This window comes from Magnolia sinica, chromosome 12 (assembly GCF_029962835.1).
Source record: "Magnolia sinica isolate HGM2019 chromosome 12, MsV1, whole genome shotgun sequence".
In the NCBI taxonomy this organism is placed as follows: domain Eukaryota; kingdom Viridiplantae; phylum Streptophyta; class Magnoliopsida; order Magnoliales; family Magnoliaceae; genus Magnolia; species Magnolia sinica.
Window position 1 is genome coordinate 72,078,315 of NC_080584.1, and position 23,093 is coordinate 72,101,407.

At 38.4% G+C, this 23,093-nt stretch overlaps 1 protein-coding gene across 1 annotated transcript; it reads right to left on the reverse strand.

The window, feature by feature from the left end:
• Window positions 1-1,252: 1,252 nt before the first annotated feature.
• Window positions 1,253-20,544, reverse strand: LOC131220240 (alpha-terpineol synthase, chloroplastic-like). Its single transcript, XM_058215198.1, has 8 exons — window positions 20,252-20,544; window positions 19,477-19,576; window positions 19,067-19,328; window positions 15,269-15,641; window positions 14,632-14,850; window positions 5,062-5,200; window positions 3,164-3,412; window positions 1,253-1,765 (listed from the first exon to the last, which is right to left on the reverse strand). Exons 1-8 carry the CDS (start codon window positions 20,542-20,544, stop codon window positions 1,463-1,465), a joined length of 1,938 nt encoding a protein of 645 aa, XP_058071181.1. The 3' UTR covers window positions 1,253-1,462.
• Window positions 20,545-23,093: the final 2,549 nt, after the last annotated feature.

Consider the following 23,093-nt stretch of genomic DNA (forward strand, 5'->3'; position numbering starts at 1 on the left):
AGGTGTGGAAATAGAAATTGTGGAATTGAGTGGACCGTTCAGTGCATCGGATATGGAGATCAAGAAATTTAGAATTCGTACTTGATTGGGATGCCATCGCTGTAGGCTTGATGCTGCAGTCTTCCGTGCCTTACACCCTTTAGAGAAGCATTGGGATGGGAATAGAAGCTTTAGTCTCGTGTAGGCTTGGGGAACCAGTCAAGTTTATATAGTTTAGAGGGTTGAGGAGTTTGAAACCCATCGAAACTCTTATCTGTTAGGCTCCATCTGAATTAGTCAATCCTAGTTAAACAAGAATATTATGGGTATGACACAGTTGTAGCGCACCACCCCTTGCATGATTTTAGATGAATTACAACTCAGTGAGGTTCAATGGAGGGCATCATTGTCCTCGCTTCCATGGTGTGGTCCATGTCAGCTTTAAATATGCCTTATTTATGTGCTCACACCATAAAATGACCTTGCAAAATGAATGGATGGTGCAGATATAACACGTATATCACAGCGGGATCCACAACACTTGTGAATGTGTGCTTCCGGGGTGATGGGTTTTCATTACTTCCATGGCTAAATCCAAACATCCCCAATGATGAATGGTCCACATCTAAGGTGGGCTCCACATGATGGACAACGCACTTTGAAGCTTTGGCCCACGTGATGAATAGTCCAAATCAAAGGTGGGCTCCACATGATAGATGATCCACATCTAATGTCTACTATGATGGACGACCCACATCCAGTGTAAGAAGCATGAAGGGCATGCTTGTTTGTAATGGAGTTGTTGCTGTTTTATCGTAATAATTATTCCCAAAAAGAAGCTCTTATTTGAATATTTTACAATCACTATTATTTTAAATGACAGTTTTAGCTTAATTTTGAAAGTGATTTTATCAAAAAGATTATTTCTTACTAATTAAATGGTAAAACAGAAAGTCTTAATCCTCTATCTATTATTAGAGTAGCTCTTATTGAATTCGATTGGAGATACCAAACACGCCCTAAATTTCAACTTACCATCCAAACAATAGCTCAAATATTGCATAGATGTTGCAAAGGTTCTTATGAAATTATTATTGGACAATTATTATTTTTTCATTTCTTTTCCTTTTTCAGGTGTCCATACATAACATTGAAAACACAAATACTACTACAGCTTCCTCTTCGGTGTACACTTGGCAAACAGTTGCAGAAATCATAACCGTTGATCTAGTGAGCCATCCTGTTGATGGACTATGCAGTTACCGAGAACTTCTACCTTCCCGTTGATGCGACTTTGTAATGTTGAATGTAGACTACTGATCTAACCGTTCCTTTTGCAGCCTCACTAATCAGATGTCTATGACAGCCTGCGCCCCTCACTTTTTATTTATTTATTATTATTCTGGCCGTTCATGCCATGGCCCACCAGACCAACAGTCTCAATAACAGTACATGCTTGCTATGTGTACTGGAGGGCTTATCTCTACTCAAGCGGAATAGGTTGGACCAGTAATGACTTGATATGGTCCTTGGTGTGCTGGTCTGGAACACCATATCCATCACCATATTGGTACATGCAGTGGGCCATCCTTGCAAGATTTATGGAGGGACCCACAAGAGACTTGGGGAATGGAGAGTTGGCCACAAGATCAAGATCTTCATTTATCTTCTTCCACGTGTCATTGATTAGACCTCCTATGTACTCTTGCGCAACATCTTCAGAAACACCTGTCTCGTGCATGTGACATTGGATTGATTTTGGCACATCACCTCTCTCTCGTTCGTTCTGAATGAGCAAACAATACAATTAAGATGAAAGTAAATTTATTTTTTTTATTTATTTATTTTTTTGTTGGGGGGGGGTGAATGGGGTCTGGCCATCTCTTCCCAGCATGCATGGCAGTGTGATATATGAATCAGGACCGTCCATCTAATCTAAAGTACTTTAGATAGTAAGTGGTTCAAAAATTACATGGGCCCAAATGATTACCAAAATCTTATCCAAGATTAGAAATTAAAAAAAAAATTTAAAAAAAAAAAAGAAAAAAAAGATTAGCGGTTGATATAAAGATTCCATGGACCTCTCTTTCTTACTAAATTGATCTTCCCAATTGATAAATAACCATTGTTTTAAAACCGGGACTCAAAATTGAAAGGGAAATACTGTGAGAGAAATAATGAGATCTTGATTAATCAGTGTCCAAATGGGACATCTGGGCTAGTGTGTGCCATGGTTCCATGATCTAGACCATTGATGTGAGGCCAATTCTGGAAACATGATGACCCAACAAACAATTCCCAAGATGAAAAGGATCTCAACCAGTAGTGTGGAGAGTCTTGCAAGGGATGAAATTATAAAATTGTCTACTTTCTCTCTTTAAAAGGATGAAAAAGATGGGAATTGTGGGCTCACGTTGATGACATCCAGCAGGTGAATCCTATCACAAAGATCAAACGAACTGTGGCTGATCAAACCCAAAGGTGGGTCACATCATAGGAAATAATATGCACTGCCCATAAACAACTAAGTTCACGCATAACCCAACTGATGATTTGATGGACCTGATTTTTTTGTTTGCGTAATCGTTCTGGTGGGGTGCATACGTTGGACAGGTTGAATTTCATACACTTTCCTTGCAGGTCTGTAATTGTCAAGTTTATCATTTTTTAAAGAAAAAACATAAATGAGTAATTTAGTAAATTCATTCCCCAAGAATCACTACCTCTAAAATTCGGTTGATGGAAGCTTTTTTTAATTTTTTGGTAAAATCAGTATTTTGAAGGATTTTTTTTGAAAAATCCGTTGTTTTAATTTCACGGTTTTCCATTCGTGGTAAGTATAAAACCAGTTAAAAATTGCAAACCAAACACGGCCTTCTTATAAAGCCGAGAGAGAGAGAGAGAGAGAGAGAGAGAGAGAGAGAGAGAGAGAGACAGACAGAGAGAGAGAATGTGAGGCCCAATCTGTTTTTAGCACCAGTAGCTATTAAGTTGAGCCCAAGAACTCAGCCCACCAGAATGACTATTTTCCAGTCAGTCCTGGTCTAACCTAGTCAGTTCTGGAGTTCTGGAGTAGCACTAGGCCAGTTCTTAGATATGTTGCTCATGAATCCAGCCTAGGAAACGTTCGTCCCAGCTCATTTATAAATCCATTTTTACCTAATGTAGATCATGAGATACATACCGCTGAAGTTTCCAGATCGTCGGTGAGTCGATAGATAATAGATGGGCAGCGTATCAGATTTGGGTAGCTTCCAATGCAATCTAGAGCCTCCTTTGTTATGTTTTCTCCCATCAAAAAATATACATGAAACAGAATGATGGGGCCAGATGCTGTAACCCATGCATTGCTCAGATATTCTTCAAGCCCAGGGGTGTAACTGTTGTTGTACCATTTTGCTTCCAACAGGTTTGCTTTGCAATAATCAGCCCACTGCAATAAACATAACATTTCAACGGATATTAGACGGTTTGTTATGGAAAAGAGGTACCAGGCCCAGTTTGGATGTACCACCAAATCACAATTTTCCATTGGGCCTTGAAATGGGCCCAAAAAGCAAGCTCCATCTGTGACAGCTATTCTGTTTGATTTCTGGCGAGTTAGATGCCATCCACCCATTGGAAAGCTTTCAGCATGTCATGTTCATGCAACATCCAGCCCATTTGAAGAACAAGGGGCCTTCGTGGAGTAGGACTATAGAGAATATAGCTCTTTCCAATGAATTGGAAAAAGAGCGTGAATAGAAGATGGCTAGGGTTTATGATAGAGGCCAGATTTGAAGGTCTTAATGTTCAGGTTTATTTTTTGAGCAAGAAAGTAAGTTTTCTCTCTTAAATGTCATTGAATTCTCATCTGTTGGAACTCACATCAGGCTGTCGAAATTAAAGAAAGTCATTCAGGGCAGATGGTCCAGGCACCTCTCTAGGGTTGATTCAAACTGAATGTGGATGGGTCTTCCGTGGGAACCCAAGTTCCCGATGAGGTGGGGTTGGTTGTGGAAATGATAAAGATGATGTTGTTTAAGCTTTCCACCACTACTACGGCAAGGATATTAACACTGTTGCTGAAGTAAAGGCCCTTTATGATGGTCTTAGGATATGTGCTTCTCTAGGCATCACCAGCATAGATGTTCAAAATGAGTCTATTGTGGTGGTGAATTGCCTTCTGTTAGGAGTGTCAAGTCCTTGGGTGACTAAGATTTGGTGGAAGAGAATCCATCAATTTATGGGCAGCATGGACGTGAGAGTTAGTCACATTTCGAAAGAATGGAATTTTGTGGCAGAAATTCTGGCCAAAGTAGAGAGCAAGTGCTGAAAACCAGCAGTTTATCTCAAGGGCTCCCCCTAGGGTTGTTAGAGGGGTGGTTATGGTAGACAACATGGGTCTTGTAAGGCATAGAGGTATATCGATTGTATAGCTTTTTGTAATGAGCAGATGTGTACGGTTGTGGGGTCAATTCCCCGACGGCTTTTATCCGTCGGAGTCTCCAAGTTATGACAATCACCAATTGGTTGGACCCACCACGAGAATCACCTCATGTAGAAACCAGTCCAATCCACTCATCAGCCAGAACACACTTGTATTTTGTGTGAACCACTTTATGAGTGCTTGCCACTGATTTTTGCACAAGGCGATCCTCATGGGTGGGCTAACCTATTGGATGGAGTTGGACATCACACACACGTGATGGTTTAGAAGTACATGTGCATCAAATCAGAACATTCAAATCATGGACCCCATTGTGGACGGTGAAAATAATTATCCTAACCCTCCAATATCAGACAGAAAAAAGACAGGTCCAACTAAAATGGTAAGCTATCCAAATTCAATAGTGTATAATAGATGCTTTAGATTGTTCGGTCGTTCCAATTTTCATTATATATATGCTCCGGTAATATATTCTAACCTATATGCTCCATCCATAATGGGGCCAGCGATTCAGATCTGATTGATGTACATGCATGCAACATGTACGTTGTATATATGGTCACATTTATCAAAGAAATTAATGTTAGGAAGCTCGCATAGGAGACTGGCCTTTTGTATGCATAAATCCAAATAAAATAAAACTGGAGCAATACCACTTTCTTTAGGTGTGGTACGATGTCCAAGCCCTGCTCCTTTAATATGTTATAAGCTATTTCATTGACAGTGTTGTAGAGAGCTAGAAAACACATCTTCATATATTGTGGAAGTTGTACCATCGCATTAATATCCCACCTGAACAGTCCAGATTGGAAGCATGATCAACACTCAAGGAATACAGTTTAATCAATGGCCTTAAAATGTATTGTTAGTTACAGTAGAGCTATAGTTACAAAAAAGAGTTATAATTACATAAAAGGTTTTTTTCTTTTTTTTTTTTCCATGAATGATAGCTAGTGAATCACACACTCGTGCGTAAGGGCACGCACACACACACAGGTCTCAAGTTCAAGTTGGGTGGACAATTAGTGACGTCCAACCCTTTTAATATGTTGGCCCCACAATGAGGATTTCAATATTGTTGTACGAGAGCGACATCCAACCAATTTACAATAAGGATTACATAGTTCATTTATCATTTGGGCCACACGATTAAAAACAATGGATAACAGCAAATAAATAACAAAATGTAAGAGTGGTCCACCATCCACTTTTTTGGGATGTCCTAAAATGAGCCTGCCCAACAAATCTACAGAATTTATATCAAAAAATCATTTTCGTGGGTCCAATATACATATTTCTTGCCCAGATTTCTAATACAATGTTGTCATTGCGGTTAAAGAAGAGGAATGTGGGAGCATCCTACTCTCACGACAGGATTGAAATGATAAAGATACCCTTGGATGAAGGTAACACATATTGCAATTTCTAATGCAGAGACATTTTCACACCGGGCTCGAGTGGGGTTACATCTGGGATGCAGGGGCACACTCGGGTGGGCAGCTCGTGTGAGGTGGGCCCCACCCGTGTGAGGCAATACACATGTGATTTGGGGCCCACGAGGGAGGTTCGGCCAAGATCCTAACTTATGAGATGTGGGGACTGGGCTATGAGATAAAGGGATTAATTCACCATGCTCTATCAATTCGAGCTTTTAGATCAAGTGGTTAATTGTCCTACATCAAATTGATATCGGAGTGTGAGGTCTCGTGTTCGAGACTCCTCACCGGGGGTAATTAATGTTGAGGGTCAAATATTACATATTAGACCCCAGTTATTGCCTGGATTTACAAACATGGTATTGTTTAATGGCACATTGGAAAAGGAATGGACGGAGCGGATTTGTCGTATACATCAAGGAGGGACCCACCTTACATGGTGCGTGTGCACAACACACGCACAGCCGCCGTGCACTGGACGGGCAGCCCGGTCAAAGACGGGCTAACCCATCTTTCTTGGTGCATAGGGACAACGGACAGAAGTCCATCCGTCAGTTTTCGCTTGTGGGCCCCACCCATCATCCATTTCTATGATCTGCACCGTCCATTCGTCCCGTGGGGCAGCCACAACCCATGCCTAGGTGTCCCTTCTCCACCATGCAAGCATATGTGTGAACATCTCAGCCACATGCAAGATGAACGGTAGCACAGAAGATCTTGTGGACCACACCGAATCCAATACGAAACTACCTATTTATTACTGATTTTTCGAGAGTAACACAATGAATGGAGTGGATTTCTCCTTCAAAGCCGATAAATGGGCCCACCATCGTCATAGCGTCAACTACGCTGCTCTATTTCGCACTGGGCATCGGATGAAGTGTTGTGGGCCACCATCGGACATTAACGGTCCTATCCGAACTGTCCAGTAAGAGACCAAGGGTCCTCTTATATAAGCCTAGTGATAAATTTATAAGAAACAATAGAGATCCGTTGTTAACCATCTAAAAAGTGGACGAATGGTAAAAGCATAAATCTCATGGGCCATGCCGAATTCAAGCCTAATCGGTCCATTTCAGACCAAAAATTCGACGTGAACCCACTGGACGGAGTGGATTTCTTGTCTGACATCAATCTTGGGCCCACCAATCATCATAGATGCGTAAGATCCTCTCTTTTGATTCTGTTGCGTAAACAGAGGGTTTCCGACTCGGTTACAGCAGCCACTTCAACCGACGCAGCCACCACCTGCTGGCTATAAAAGGGAGTTTGAGAGAGGAAGGAGGGTATCAGATCCGATCAAGGAAGTTTGGAACGTGGAGGAGTTCGATTGGCTTGACGTCGAGCAGGCAGAGACAGAGAGTATTCTCTTTTGATTTTGATTTTGATTTTATTTAAGATGTTTAGCCTTATCGTCATGCTAAGTTAGACCTCTTAGCTAGCTAGGGCTAAGAGGTGAAGCTTGTAGCGTGATGAGAGACTTTTTGCTGTGCCTTTTGTTTAGACTAAATTGATGTTGATTTTGGTTTAATTAAGAAAATGTTTTTAGTTTTTAATGGTCTGTTGTGACTAAAATTACAATGGGTCTGCAATGGCTTTGAGCATGTTCCTTTCCTTTTGATGAGTATGATATCAGGAAGCCCTATTATTCACCATTGTCTCCTGGGCATGGTCGGATGACGGTACCCTTCCTAACCTTCATACATCTTATGATTGGTTGTTAATTAGTTTAATTTAGTGGTTTGCTTTATCTCCTGGGCATGGTTTGGTGATGGAATTCATTCTAATTCATATACCTTTCATCACTTGAAAACTAGATCAAAGAAAGTTTAGTTTGATTTTCATGGTTATACCCTTCAACTGGATGAAGATGAGACTCTAAGTCCAGTTGAGTTCTTGAAGCAGGCATAAGATCTCCCTGATCTCTATAAGTGGATCCTCTGAATTCTTAGTTTTCTTCCTCTGAATTCCTTAAAATTTAGATTAATATTTTACCATTATTCCTCAAACTACAATCGATTTAGATTTCATCTTAGTCTAGTTCTAGTTATACATAGTTTCAGATAACATACAGGTTTCAGTCCCTTGGGATTCGACCTCGGTCTCACCGAGTTTATTACTACATCACAACCCTATACTTGGGGAGTGAACAAGTTTTTGGCGCCGTTGCCGGGGACTGACGGTTACGTTTTTCTGAAATTAATTGGAGTGGGTAGCTCATGTGAGGCGGGCCCCACCCGTGTGAGGCGGTACCCATGTGATTTAGGGCCTACGAGGGGGGTTTAACCGAGGTCATAACCCATGAGATGTCCAAAAATATGTTCACAACCCCAAGTGTAGGGTCGCGATGTAGTAATAATGTCGGTAAGACCGAGGTCAAATCCACATGGACTGATCTTGTGCTTTTCTGAAATTAACTGGAAGAAGATGTAAAACTAACTCTAAAGTAATTGAGAGAGTAATTGTGAATTAAGTAATTAAAACTAAGAATTTAAAGGTGAGAACTAGGGTGCTAAGGATCCACCTGTAGTAATCAGGGAGCCCTCTCACTTGATTCAAGTAACACAATTTAAATTGTAGTCAAATCCTATCCAATTGGAAAATATATTAATAAAATCAAATCTGAACTTCCATTGACCTAATTCTCAATGAAGGAGAACTATAATAATTGGCAGAGATTCCATCACCAAACTATGCCCATGAGACAAAGACAAACAATAGGATATACCAATCCCATAATCTCAATCAATTCGAGCTTTTAGATCAAGTGGTTAATTGCCCTACATCATTTTCCTTTTTCAAATTTAAAATTTTACATTCATCCCTGTAAATAACTGTAAGGATTAAATGACCAAACACCATAAACATTATATATAGTAGAGGCAAATATTAATGTTGTACAGGTGACAGATGACTTCATGCACAGCTAAGATAAAAAGCAATCAGGCCCAAAGCCTTGATGATGCAGGGATGAACATTATGAGGTCGATCACTGTCTTCCTCAAGGGGATAACTACTCTGAATCTACGGAGCTTCTCTGGACTCCTCATAGAGATCCCTCATGGATGAAAACAAGAAAATAAAAATGAATTCTAGAAAAATTGAAATTTCATTAATAGATAATAAAAACAATTTACAACCCTTTAAATAGGGATACCACACCTTGGAAGAAGTTTCAGAATCAAATTCCAACTCAAACTCCCTAAAATTCCTAACTTACTATAAATAGTAAATTTACTATTTATAGTAAGTGTCCTATTTGACATGACCACATTATTTTCCTAATTATTCTAAGAACTTTTCATGTTGGACACAAATCCTAAAGCCCAATGGATGAAGAGTTGCAATTAAACCAAAACTTACTAAAAATAGTAAAAATGGAAATAAACATGGAATTCGATCGTCAATTTGAATCTCACAAATTTGGCATGGGCAACCTAGCAAAGCCAAGTTGTTTGGCTAAATTAACTTATTCTTCCCTAAAATCATATATGGTACGTTGAGTAACTCATTCCGGTTTGTGAGATATACCTATTTTAAGGTTTTGACTGTCTCGATTACTTCTGCCTCCAATTGGGCCTTCTTTGATCTGTCTTGGACATGAAAGTGTCCGCAACCTGCTCTATGTCAGTCCCCTCCAGTTAAAAGAACTTGTCCTGCTTTGGTTCATGATACTCGGTCATGCGCGCCCCGTAACGATACCCAGATCAAAAGTTATGGCTAATTTATGGTTCACCTTCTTTTGGTTCAACCATGCTAGGAATCTATCAATGTCACGTCCTACATCAGACCCTTTCACATGGAAAAAAGTTGTCCTCAAGTTACTCAAGGGTCTTCGCTCATGATACTCAAATGATTTCTGGTGTCAATGTTTATCAAAATTTTCCTTGGATCTTGCATTAAGCTCTTGAGCTGACACAATACATGTACTCATGCTCTCGTTGACTTGACTAGTATGGATCAGTTCCTTTACTTGTACCTACAAAATCTCGCATCCTTTCTAATAATATGGGCAATTAGGCAAACTTGTTTCTAAATATGAGATCAATATGATTTTGTATATCTCGTATAGGAGGCAATTTATTAGGGAGTTTATCGAGCACAATCGCCTTGAACTCCTGCAATACTGGTCTCAAATCATCTGGGATGTTCATAGGCTCCATCTATTTTTCTTTTTCAAATAATTCATCTCCATCTCCTGTTATCTCAGATTGTTTTACAAAATCCTATTCAGTTAGAAGAGACTGTTCCTCAACTTTAAAAGTCTTAAGTTGGTTCTTTGTTGCCATAAGGGCAATGATAATCTTTTTATCATCTTTAATAAATATAAATACGTTATCCTAGCTTCTATGCCTAGCATCAATATTATATTGTCATGGTCGACCAAGTAATATATGACAAACTTCCATGTCGACTATGTCATACATTACTTCGTCCTTATAATATTTACCAATAGAAAAGGATATATGACACCATTTGGTTACCTCTGTTTTGTTAACATCCTTGATCCATCTAATCGTATATGGAGATGGATGTCTTTCTGTTTTTAGCTGTAGCTTTTCCACCATTTTTTTCAACACGAGTCTCTTACCGCTCCTGACATTGATGAGTACAATACAGACTTTTTGGTATACAATACACCTTGTTCGAAAGATGTTGTGTCGTTGTAAATTTATCTCTATATTTGGCATATACAGTGACTTCCTCATGTTCAAAGTAGTGGCATGCGATTCACCATTATCGATTGGTGCTATGAGGAAATCGAGGTTGTTTCGTACAATGACCACGGGCAGTTGAGCATCGCCTTAGGCTCGATGCAGAATTAACGCATCTGCAATATGGTCGAGGGTTACTTGCAGCCCTTGCATAGTCAACTGACTCTCTTGGTGGAAAGCTTCCATTCCTTTTAAAAGATAATGAATCACTGGATCACCGTCCACAGGATTTTGATTCATACCTTCGTTATTTGTCATCGATCCGAGGGGAGTTTTCGCTTTGATACCAATTGACGCAGGGATGAACGTGATGAGGTCGATCATCGTCTTCCTCAAGGGGATAACTACTCCAAATCCATAGAGCTTCTCTAGATTCCTCACATAGATCCCTCGAATCCACGTAGGAAAATAAGAAAATAAAAATAAATTCTAAAAATTTTGAAATTTTATTAGTAGATAATAAAAACGAATTTACAACCCTGTAAATAGGGATACTAAAACTTGGAAGAAGTTTCAGAATCAAACTCCAACTCAAACTCCCAAAAATTTATAACTTACTATAAATAGTAAATTTACTATTTATAGTAAGCATCCCATTTGACTTGATTGCATTATTCTCCTAATTATTCTAAGCACTTTTCATGTTGGACACAACTCCTAAAGCCCAACGAATGAAGAGTTACAATAAAACCAAAACTTACTAAAAATAGTAAAAATGGAAATAAATAGGGAATTCAACCGTCGATCTGAATCTCTCAAATTCAACATGGGGAAGCTGACTATGCTAGGTTAGTTGGCTAAAGTAGCTCGTCCTACCCCAAAATCATATATGGTACGTCGAGTAACTCATTTCTATTTGTGAGATATGCTTGTTTTAAAGTTCTAAGGTCTTGATGACTTCTGCTTCCGATTGGGCCTTCTCTGATATATCTTGGAAATAAAAGTGTTCGCAACCTGCTCCACATCATTCAACTAGGGTAAAAATGTTTAAATGTTCTTCATAACTTTCAACGGCCATAACTTAATGGCTGATTATTTATATGCATATAATATATTATTTGAAAACTATCACTAAGCTCTACACCTTAGCCAACCACCAAAGCTTATTTAACCCAAAAGGGGCTTCAATAAATTCAATTATTCTCTAGGTCAAATTATGGTATTAAGATAAAATTTACTATTTTTAGCAAGTTATATTTTATTTTTAGGGTTTTAAGAGTTTAATTGTGTTATAGAGTTTAGTTCTTTTTAATGAGTTCAGATAGAATTAGACTTTTCACTATTTTTAGTAATTTTTACTATTTTGAAAAAGTGTCCTATTTTGAGTCAGATTAGGAATCTAAGGCTTCTTTTGTTTAATACGTTATAATTAGTACTTCATTTAATAATATTAATTTTATCTACCATTTTTGAGATTTCCCTCTTCGTAGATACAAGGGATATTCTCAATAAAAGGATGATGATATTTTCTCCGTAGTACACCCACTATGTTATTTGGCATCATAGCAATATTTTTCCTTGGTTATAACTTTTAATATAGATTAGGCAGCAAAAATTCTTTGGACAATGTTTTAAGGAATCAACTAGTGACTAGGGAAAATTTAGCGTCTTGCAAAGAGTCATCCAGGAGCTGGAGTTGCAAGTGGCAGTTACTCAATTGACCAAGACCATGGGGCACAAATTCATCTGCAGTAATGAACAATAAAAGATGGTTGAAGAGGCGTGCAGTTAGCCAATTTATCGTTTAATAGATCTAATACCCACACAAATCTTAAATCGCAAACTTTTAACGGTGAGTCCATTGTTGATATGGAGGACAATATTATCCTCCAACATCAAGGGTGAGAAGGCACTGAATAAGATTAAGCCTATCAACTTAATGTATATCTCCTTTCCTTCAGTGTGCATCATCACATTAAGAAATTTCTCAACTGGATCATGGAGGTGGAGTGATTTTTTTACTACATTAGTCCACCATAAATTTTATACATGCTAGATGTATATCTTTTCCATAAGAATATACTTTTAAATTGAAGCACAAGTCAGGCTAGCGGAATAAGGTAGTCAATGCATTAAGTACGAGGGCTTATTTATGAGTCACTTTGAGCAAAGAGATTAAAGGGTACAGAAGATGAAGACTTTAAGGATGAATGAGCCAAGTCTTTGATGGAGCAAATTGGGCACATTACATGTACAAGAGGATTACCTCTATAAGGGGAATCAATATGTATTCCTAGGTGTACTTTTCTGGAACACGTTATTAAGGGGTTGCATGGAGAAGGATTTTGTGAACACTTAGGGCATGATCCTAGCATCACCATTGTTGAGAAGTGACATTACTAGCCACAATTGAAGAGGGATGTTGGCAAGTTTATGCAAAGATGCCATATATGCTAAGCAGCTAAGAAATAGTCCCAAAACATTATTCTCTACACCCCTTTACTAGTACTAAATGCGCCATTAGTAGATTTGTTTGTGGATAGTATGTTATGTCTTCTGCAAACTCAATGAGGTATGGATTCTATAATCATGGTGGTGCATAGATTCTCGAAAACAACATACTTTATCTCATGCAATAAGTCGATGGATGCAATAAATGTATCCAATCTTTTTGCATGGCATTGCCAAGATAATTACTTTAGATCATGGCACACAAGATTTCTTAGTTATTTCTAGAGGACTCTAAGGAGGTAATTTGATATGCTATTGTAGTATAACAATGTGTATCATTCCCAGACAAATGACCAATGGAGGTGGAGAACTAATTAATGTTGGGAAACATTATAGAATGTCTCTATAGTGATATGCTCAAGAAAATTCTCTTGTTCAGGTTGTGCTTGCTTGCACAACATTTAGAATAGATCTATAGGGAAGTCTCCTTTTGAGATAGTGTATGATCATATTCCCAAGCATACATGGCAGAGAAGATGGTGACAGTGCATATCAAGAGAATTTAGAAGAGTCTAACACCAAATAGAAGGAAGATGTTAACAAGCGAAAGAGAATTATTGTCAGGAAGTTGGCAGGTGATGGTTCATTTAAAGAAAGAGTGTTTTCCCATGATAACATATAATAAGCTAAAGGATAAGAAGATTGGAGAAGCCAGGTACCTCATAATTAGATTAGTGACAACACGTGTTGTTGATCTCCCTAAGAACTTAGCGATATCGCAAACATCCAACATTATATATTTGTTCGAGTATCATTTACTAGAGGAGCAATCACAACCAACGAACATGAGAGGGTGATTTCATTAAGCAAAGGGGATTGATATAGTACTAGCAGTGGATGACTTCATGGACAACCATGATAGAACAAAATTATGTCGGAGAGTTGCATTAGGGCAAAAATAATATAAATGTTTACTATAGCTTAAGAGGGTCATAACCTTTGTGACTTGTTATCCATTTTTTGTGTATAATAAGTTGTAGGAAAGCTATATATCAACGAGCTTTACGCCTAGACAACCACTCAATGCTTGTTGCCCCAAAAATTGCCTTTAAAATTCAATTGTCTCATGGATCAATTTTTTATTTTAAGCTAAAACTTATTTTTTTTAGTACGCACTATTCCTTCTATTTTTAGGATTTTAAGAGCTAAGTGTTGATTCAAAGTCTTTCCTTAGTCATCTAAGGGTTGCTTAAGAGTTTTAGTGGGATTAGATGCCTTTCTATTTTGAGAAAGTGTCCTATTTCAGGTTAAATTAGTAATCTAGGGCTTCTTTTACTTATACAAGCACGTCAAATATATTATAATGAGGACTTCATTTTATAATGTCAATTTTCTATCTTGTTTTTAGAGATTTTGTTCTTCTTATGGATTCCAAGGTTATTCTTGAAAAGAACATGATGATCTCCTCTTTATCTACATACCCACTAAGCTACTATTAATCATTAAATCACCACAATTGGTTTATAAAATCATCCAATTGGTATGATTTTAAGGTATGGCCCATCCATGGTACGAGTGTGCGAGATTTGAAGCATGTGTCATGTAGAGATTGAATGCCTGATTAGTAGAATGTAATTGATATCAGTGGGTTGCATAATCTGGAGGAAATAGTCATACAAACCTTTCAATGGCATCTGTAAAGATCTCTAGTTCATCCAAGGAACCATAGATATCGTAAACATCATCAATGATTAGTATGAATTGAATAATTTTCGTGAGTACTTCCCTGCAATGTCCAAACTGGGGCTCAGAAATCAATCCAACACTCCACAAAAAGTCCTCCATCATACGGTCTCTAGCAAAGCTCAACTTTTCCCTTAGTCCCGATTTGGCCCACCACCTAGAAAGATCAAATTCAATGTTTCAAAAGCTGGAAAACAAGGGAAAACATGTTAACATCAATAGTTCGGCCTGTTAATTTTTTAATGCTATCAAATACATGGACATTTTCTGTATGCAATTGTAGTAAAAAAAGACATGGACATTTTCCAGGTATTCGGTAGCCATCAAATGGTCATTTAGGATCATCATCTCTGTGTCATTTGTGATCTAGTAGGGTCCATAATTTGGACGGTTTGGATCAAAGAACAGGAATGTGGGGGCTTGCCATGGATGTATCCTGCCCCAAAACATGGCTGATTGGACAGATCCAACATTTCAATTGGTGGTCGGCTTGTAAACGGCCAAGATGAAGGATGCAGCAACCACCCATGTTTAACTGAAAAGAAGGGACCAAGAATAACGGATAGGATCATTACCGAAATGTTTTCCTAAGATCTGTTTGATGGATAGCTTGCACCATGTTGAAATCCAGCTTGGCTAGTTCAAGCAAAATTGGGTTCATGTCCTCCATTCTCTCGTATTCGTCTATGTACCACCTAGCCTCTAACCTTGGCATCCTCCAGTGCAAAGGAAGCTCCAATGCATGCTGTACTAGCCTTCCAAGGTTTGGGTTTATGGCCTGCGTGAGACCCTTGAGATATCTGCTTGTGGAAGCTTTAACCTCATCCAAGGTAGCTTCTCCTTCTAAAGCTAGATGTGAGGCTTCATACAAGCTCAACGTTCCCTTTGTATCCATGCAAAGGCCCTCCTTGAAATGGCCCATCTCATCCATGAACCTACTGAACACATCTGCCCATCAAGAATGCAACCTAAAGTTAGAAAATACGACTAGTTGTTATTTTTTATTTTTTCCTCCATTGTTTCTTTGTTGCTCCTCATTAGATGGCTTATGATTTTTTATCTATTTCCTTATGGCATCTGACCTGTCAAACAAGTGGAACCAACCATGATCATCATAGGACCAAAAAATTAGCCTGAGCCGATTATTAGGTAGCCTACATCATAGTAAATAACATATCTCCCTCAAGAATCTCCAATTCCACATGTGGCCACCTGATAATTGGATTAGCCCAATTTTTAGGTATTTGATTATCATGGTTGAGTGCACCTTTTAGATAGTCTGATGACAAATCAAGATGGGTCTGCCATCCAGCCTATATGATAAGAAGATACTTTTGAAAATTCAAAATATTCAAGGCCTTTTTTATAAATTCAGTGTTTTTGAGGATTTTTTTTTTTAATTTTTCATAAAATACTTAATATCAACAATTGTTTGGATCACTAAACACTAAGCCCAACTTATATAGGTCTACGGACAGAAAATAAGCATCAGTCCTTTCTCACCCTAGGGGTGGCAGATATGTACAGTGTACTTATGAGGCGGATTAGGTGTGGGATGTCTGGGGTAACTGCTTAATGGGTTAGGCACTGACCGTGGGGCGTACCTTTATGTCTATATATCCACTCCATCGCTCGTTTGTCCAGCTCATTTTAGGCCCTGAACCTAAAAATGAAGCAGATCCAAACCTTGAGTGGACGGCAAATAAACATAATGGATCAAGGTGATACTTGTATTTTTCCTTCATTGGTCTGTGTGACCTAATCAATAGGTTGGATGGCAAATAAACATTATGGTGGGCCCTAAGAATTTTTAATGGTGGACGTTCAATGACCACTGTTTTCTGTGGTGTGGTCCCCTTGAGATTTTGATTTGCTTCATTTTTCAGACCATGCCTTGAAATGAGCTGGAAAAACTGATGAATGGAATGGATGTACAACAAATATATCAAGGATAACCCCACAGTTAGGGACTCACCACTCAGATGTTACCCTGGACTCATTGAGAGATTACTGCTCTGAGCAAAATATCCCTTCCTGTGGCCACTCATCAGATGAGCAGGGCAGCCAAATCCCGTTAATTCGTTGGATATTAAGGTGTGACCCATCAATGTGGCAACCTTCAAATTTACAATCCTGATCACTGTACATGAGAGCTAGATGTACAGGGAGATGTTTTGGGGCCTGTTAGGCACACGGGATTAGATGGTATTAAGTTGCATTGCATTTCAAATACCATATTTTAAAATCAGGTTTCTGTTTGCTTTCTTCATCACTTGCTTCAAATTTTATTATTTGAAAAATGTATGGATTTCAGTTGTTCCTCTTCATATATGCCTAAATTCAGCTTGTGTGCACACCAGTGACCTCACTCACGTCACTAGGTTTCGTGAGCCCCACCATGAGGTATGATGTATGTGTTATATTCACAACAGTCATTCGTGTTTTGAGATTATTTTAGGGCATGGGTACAAAAATAAGGCAGATACAAAACATAAGTGGACCACACTAAAGAAAGAAGTGGGAATGGTGTTAAAACCTTCCTAGGGCTCACCATGATTTTTGTTTGCTATCCAACCTGTTCATAAGGTCACATAGACCTGGAAAATGCAAATATCAGGTGGTTCCAAAACAATTTGGCCCCCAAGAAGTTTTCAATGGTATGCATTCAATCTCCACTGCTTTCTGTGTTGTGGTCCACCTGGTCTTTGGTTCTGCCTCATTTTTGGGCCCAAGCTCTAAAATTCTCTTTCAAAGTGGATGGACGGTGTTGATATAACACATATATCATTGTAGGGCTCACAGATTTCAGTCAATCTTGGATTGAAAGGTAAATTTTGAAATCAATGGTGTAAGTTAGAGCCTCTGTACATGGCAAAAGGTCACCTCATATCAACAGTCTTGATCATGTATAGGCATCGGAACAGCATCACTATATATATATATATATATATATATATATATATATATATATATATATATATATATATATATATATATATAATTCGGATTAGATGCATCTGATTCGAACAGTCCATGTGATGCGAAATCCCATGAAACCCCAATGGACAAATTTTCACATTGATCTAAAATTTTGGTGGGCCATAGAAAAGAGAAATGCAAATCAAGGGAGGAAACTGTTATGATCTTTCATGGCACTAAAGTTTTGGATCAAAGTAAAGATTAGGCGAAGGGGATTTCATGAGGTGCTGCTTCACGTTGGCTCTGTTCAAATTTTGCACTTGCATAACGGATGATGAGTTCTCAACCAAGTTTGCACGAGTTCTGTGTGAATTGGTGCGTAGCTGAACATTCGGATATATATATATATATATATATATATATATATATATATATAAAGCTCAATTGTGCATATGCTCTCCTTTGCACATGTGTCATGGGCGTCTAATCTGAACGGTCCATTTGATGTGGCATCCCATGAAACCTCAAGAGACAATTTTAGCCTTGATCTAAAACTCTAGTGGGCCATAGCAAAGAGAGATGCAAATCAAGGGTGGAAACTATCTTCTTTTTTCATGGCCCACCATAGTTTGGATCAAAGTAAAAGTTGGGCTCTAGGGGTTTCATAGGGTGTTGCATCACGTGAACTGTTTAGATGTTGGAAACATACCACGTGTGATGAGTTCTCAAAAGGTTCAAACGAGTTCCGTGTGAACTTGTGTGCAGCTGAGCTTATATATATATATATATCTCGAAAAGCTTAGCTATGCACCTTTGCACACGTGTCATGGGTGTTTAATCCAAACGGCCCATGTGATGTGGAATCCCATGAAACCCCGGGTGGCAAGTTTTCGCCCTGATCTAAAATTCTGGTGGGCCATAACAAAGAGAAATGCAAATCAAAGGAGGAACTGTTTTCATTTTTCATGCCTCTGCCAAAGTTTTGGATCAAAGTAAAAATTGAGCTTGGGGGGTTTCATGAGGTGTTGCTTCACTGAGCCATTCAGTTTTTGGGGTCACATCACATATGATGAGTTCTCAAAAAAGTTCACATGAATTCGGTACGAACTGGTGTGCAGCTAAGCATTTGGAAATATATATATATATATATATATATATATCTGTGTGTGTGTGTGTGTGTGTGTGTTTTGCAAGCCTGTTGATCTTACCACCTTCCATGAGAATCAGCTCACGGCCATTACCTTCTGTTTTTCTTTTTCTTTTAATTGACAAAGGTACCCATTCCAAGTGGGAACGGTTCAAATTTACTCGACAACATCAGGCCCACCTTATCAGTGGACCAAAACTCCAGGATGCTAGATCTAACTAATTCAAAGGGTGGCCCACTTGATTTAATAGCTCATTATATGGAAAGCAGCCTGACAATAGAAAATCCATCACGACTGCATGAGTACCTTGTGAGACCTCATAACCATGTTGTCTGAGAAGCCTAAATCGAAGAGCTGTGCCATGAACATCGTCTGCCATACCCATGTCATTGTTATCAGTGGATATGGTGCTCAGTACTTCTTCGATCTCCATGCTAAAGAGATGCCCCAACCCCAGACGTTGGATGTTGTCGATCAGGTTGAGTTGATCCAAGGGCCCAGATGCTTCTAGAATCAAATGCCTGGCAGCATCCTGTAATTTCTTGATTCGTGTAGTGTGTATGTCACCCTGCATAACCCAAATGTTATTGAGCTGAAAGAAAAGGACCGAACAACCATTCGGACAGGAGCCAACAAAAGATCAGGACCTTGACTATCGCATAATTAACAATGTAGAACCTATATGAGAGAAACAAGCAGCAGTTGAACAAACAAACAATACCAGGCTCCGTGTGGCCCAACAGTCCTAACCAACTGCAGGCCAGCCCTGGAAAATTCCTAGCCCCTGCTGCTACAAAAGGCCGGAGATGCTGGAGCCTACCAAATAATCAGATACAATTTCAAAAAATTGATAGCAAGGCTACTGAATTATAACATATGATGCTCGACGAGAAATAAGGAGGAATAGACTGAGTTGGTCTGGGATTAGTGGGCTTAGATGAAGTATCCCATGATTGTGCGTTTTCACCAAGCATATCAAAATAATCCTACAAAGCTACTGCATCATATCATATGATGCTTGACAAGAAATAGAGAAGAATAGACTGAGTTGGTGTATGCTTAGTGGGCTTAGATCAGTAAGCATATCAAAATAATCCCACACGTCATCGGGGTCCTTGTTCATGAACTCTTCATTGCACGAAGGCAAACTCATTCATTTATCACTTCACTCATGGGTCCCACAATGACAGCTATTCTAAATTATGGGTCCATCTTTTAAACAAAAGATAGGATAGAAGGTAGATATTTCAAGAGTAACTCAAAGAAACCAAAATATTGAATAATCCACACCCTTAGATTGGATATGGAATGTTATTAATCCCTTTTTAACCATCAATTATCGTCATAAACATGTGATCCACACCCCACTGTAAGTTCCATCAGCCATTCCATAAAATTTCTCTTTAAAAAAAAATGTGATGCACATGTGGCGCACTTAAAATTTTAACTTGCATGATTTTTGGGCAAGGGCCAGATTTTAGTTGATCCCACCTGATGGGTGGTTCAAACTTCAATCTTTCAAGTATCATTAGCAGAACACTTACCATGTAATTACTCCTTAATGATTGAACGAATTCGTTACTCCAGATGGTTGGTTGGTAATTGGCAGATCGCCTCTGAGTGGGCCACTCCAAAGTTTGAATGGCTGCAAGACATCTTGACTGCCTGGCCACGTTCCCATGGCTCAAATCTTTCAATGGCAACCGTACAAGGGAAGAAGTGGGAAATGAGAAAAGGATACTTAGAGCCATTTGAACTTTGCTATGATCGTTGGGCTTAGCCATATCTTGTACCCTATTTATAACTAAGAGGAATTGCCTGATATTCTCATGAGAGGCAATGAACTAATATAATTGCAAGTGGCTATTAATTAATGTTTAATTAATCTTAATAAATGAGATGGATATAAGAAAAAGGGGTCACCAGCTCAGGTAGGCCCCACATTAGTGCTCATGTGAAATCCACCTCCAGTATTATGTTTGTCACCCCATGTTAGGTGTGGGGTACAAAAATTAACCTTATTCATGATTCAGGTTAATCACACGATTAGAAACAGTATACCAGGGAGCACTCACCCTCCGAAATTGTTTCCCTTGGTGTGGCCCACCTTAATGACTGTTGAGCCTTATTTTTAGGATATAGGTGTAATCTTTAATTTTGCATCTAATGATTGGAGTAGATTGCATATACTCATTATGGTAGTCCTCATCAAAACCAAGAGTGGAAGTCTCTCTCCCGATTGCTTTCCTTTATATCCAACAGCCGCCTGACTATGGTAAAATTTCATTTTTTGTTTTTTTATATCCAGCAGCCGCCTGACTATAGGTGTTAAGGTAAATTTTCTTTTTTATATCCAACAGCCGCCTGACTATACGTGTTAAGGTAAAATTTCTTTTTTATATCCAACAGCCGCCTGACTATATGTGTTAAGATCTATAGGGGGTGGTGGCTAAGAGTGAAGTGTGAACTGACTGGGGGTGTACTCACAAGCTAAAAAAAAAAAAGTGTTAAGGTAAAATTTCTTTTTTATATCCAACAGCCGCCTGGCTATATGTGTTAAGGTAAAAATTCTTTTTTTTTTAAAAAAATATATATATATCCAACAGGCTAATTATACGTGTTAAGGTTCAACCTACAGATAACAACCACACGTAGAGTGGTCCATATTTGTGTTTTATTATTTACCAATAAATATATGGAAGTTATTTTATTTGGTGTGGGCCACTCGATATGTATCATTAATACTTTAAAAGTTAAAATATAGCTCGTGGAGTTGTGTTTTTTCTTTTTCTTTTTCTTTTTCTTTTTGTGAATATAACACCCTTTGTTGGGAATAGGTGGGAGATGGACGCCTACCATTGATTTTTTATGCAGTGCATCATGACATGTATGTAAGATCCAATCCCACCATTACATGTATAATACAATTTTAGGCCCAGATCCCCCCAAAAAAAATAAAATAAAATATAAAAATATAGTTACTTGCGACTCAGGTTCAATACACCAAGTGAAATAATTGAGAGAGAAATGTTTAACCCTGAATTTTTTAAGAGCCCACCATAATGATTATGCATAATATACTCCAACCATTACATGCCATAGTAAAATTTAGGCCCGACGCCTAAACATTAGGCCATTCTTGATTCAGTGGGCTACATCAAAGGAAATTGTTTCGAAGGTGAATGTTTTCTAATCTTGTGGTCCGCTTCAAACACCAATATGGGACTAATTTTTAGCCATGGCCTAACATTTAGTGACTCACTTACTGGTTTGGGTGGAATTCACATAAACTCTAATGTGAGGAGCCAACAGACTCGTTTTCCTCCTCTTCATCATGTTGATTTATATTGATTCAGTAATAATTAAAGAGTTTTACAAAATACTATCTCATTAAATGAAGTTTTTATGAAAAGGGTACCATTATCTCATAAAATGAAGTTATTGTCAAATGGTTATTTTCTCTTTGGTTGTTTTGATGCCCGTAAATTTAAAGAATGATTATTCCTCAAATAACAAAAATACCCACCAATTAACGAAGTTGCTTAATAAAAATTAAATGGGTATCTGGATGTAAATATTATTAATGATGTAAAAGGAAGAAAATCTTTGCACCCTTGCATGATAGAAATAGGGACGTGGCTAGTAGTCGGTGCTGATGTATCCATGCCGTCCATGTCCTTTTTCACATTATCGTAGGATATGATCCTGAAAATGATGCAGATCCAAATCTTAAGCGAACCACGCCATAGGAAACGGTGGTGATTTAACTGCCTCCAGTGAAAACTTCCTAAGGCTCACTTTAAAAAACAAAAATACAAAAACAAAACATGTTTTTCATTGATATAGAAAATGTACGGAATTAGATTTTTCGGGCGGCTACAGAAACACAGACCTGGCCCGCCTATTATATCGTATGTAGAGGAATTACTCTTAATCTCTCTAATATAGCCCAACCCCATTTTATCCAAAAGACCTGGCCCACCTTAACACCTAGCATATAATGTTAATTTTCCATCCAACTTGTTCATTTAGTCAGACGACCAGGATAAAGAGAAAAGGAAAATATCAGCATGATCCAAACTTTTACAGTCCATAGAGAAGTTTTAAATGGTGGGCGTTCATCACCACTGATTCCTCCGGTGTGGTCCACATTATATTTTGGTCTTCCTTAAATTTATTTATTTTTATCTCATGCCCTAAAATGACCTGGAAAAATGGGCAGACAGAGTGGATTAAACGTATTTATCATGGTGCAGCATACAAAGCTCCGTATGCAATACAAGTTAATCGCGGCCCTCCAGTTGGAAATGGTTTGGGGGCGGATAGAGATCTG

Coding starts and splice junctions, on each gene's coding strand:
- LOC131220240 (XM_058215198.1), bottom strand. CDS start 20,544: ATGGCTAAGCCCAACGATCATAGCAAAGTTCAAATGGCTCTAAGTATC. Junction 19,329..19,476: donor GCCACACGGAGCCTGGTATT/GTTTGTTTGTTC, acceptor TGGGTTATGCAG/GGTGACATACACACTACACG. Junction 1,766..3,163: donor ACGATCTGGAAACTTCAGCG/GTATGTATCTCA, acceptor TTGCTCATTCAG/AACGAACGAGAGAGAGGTGA.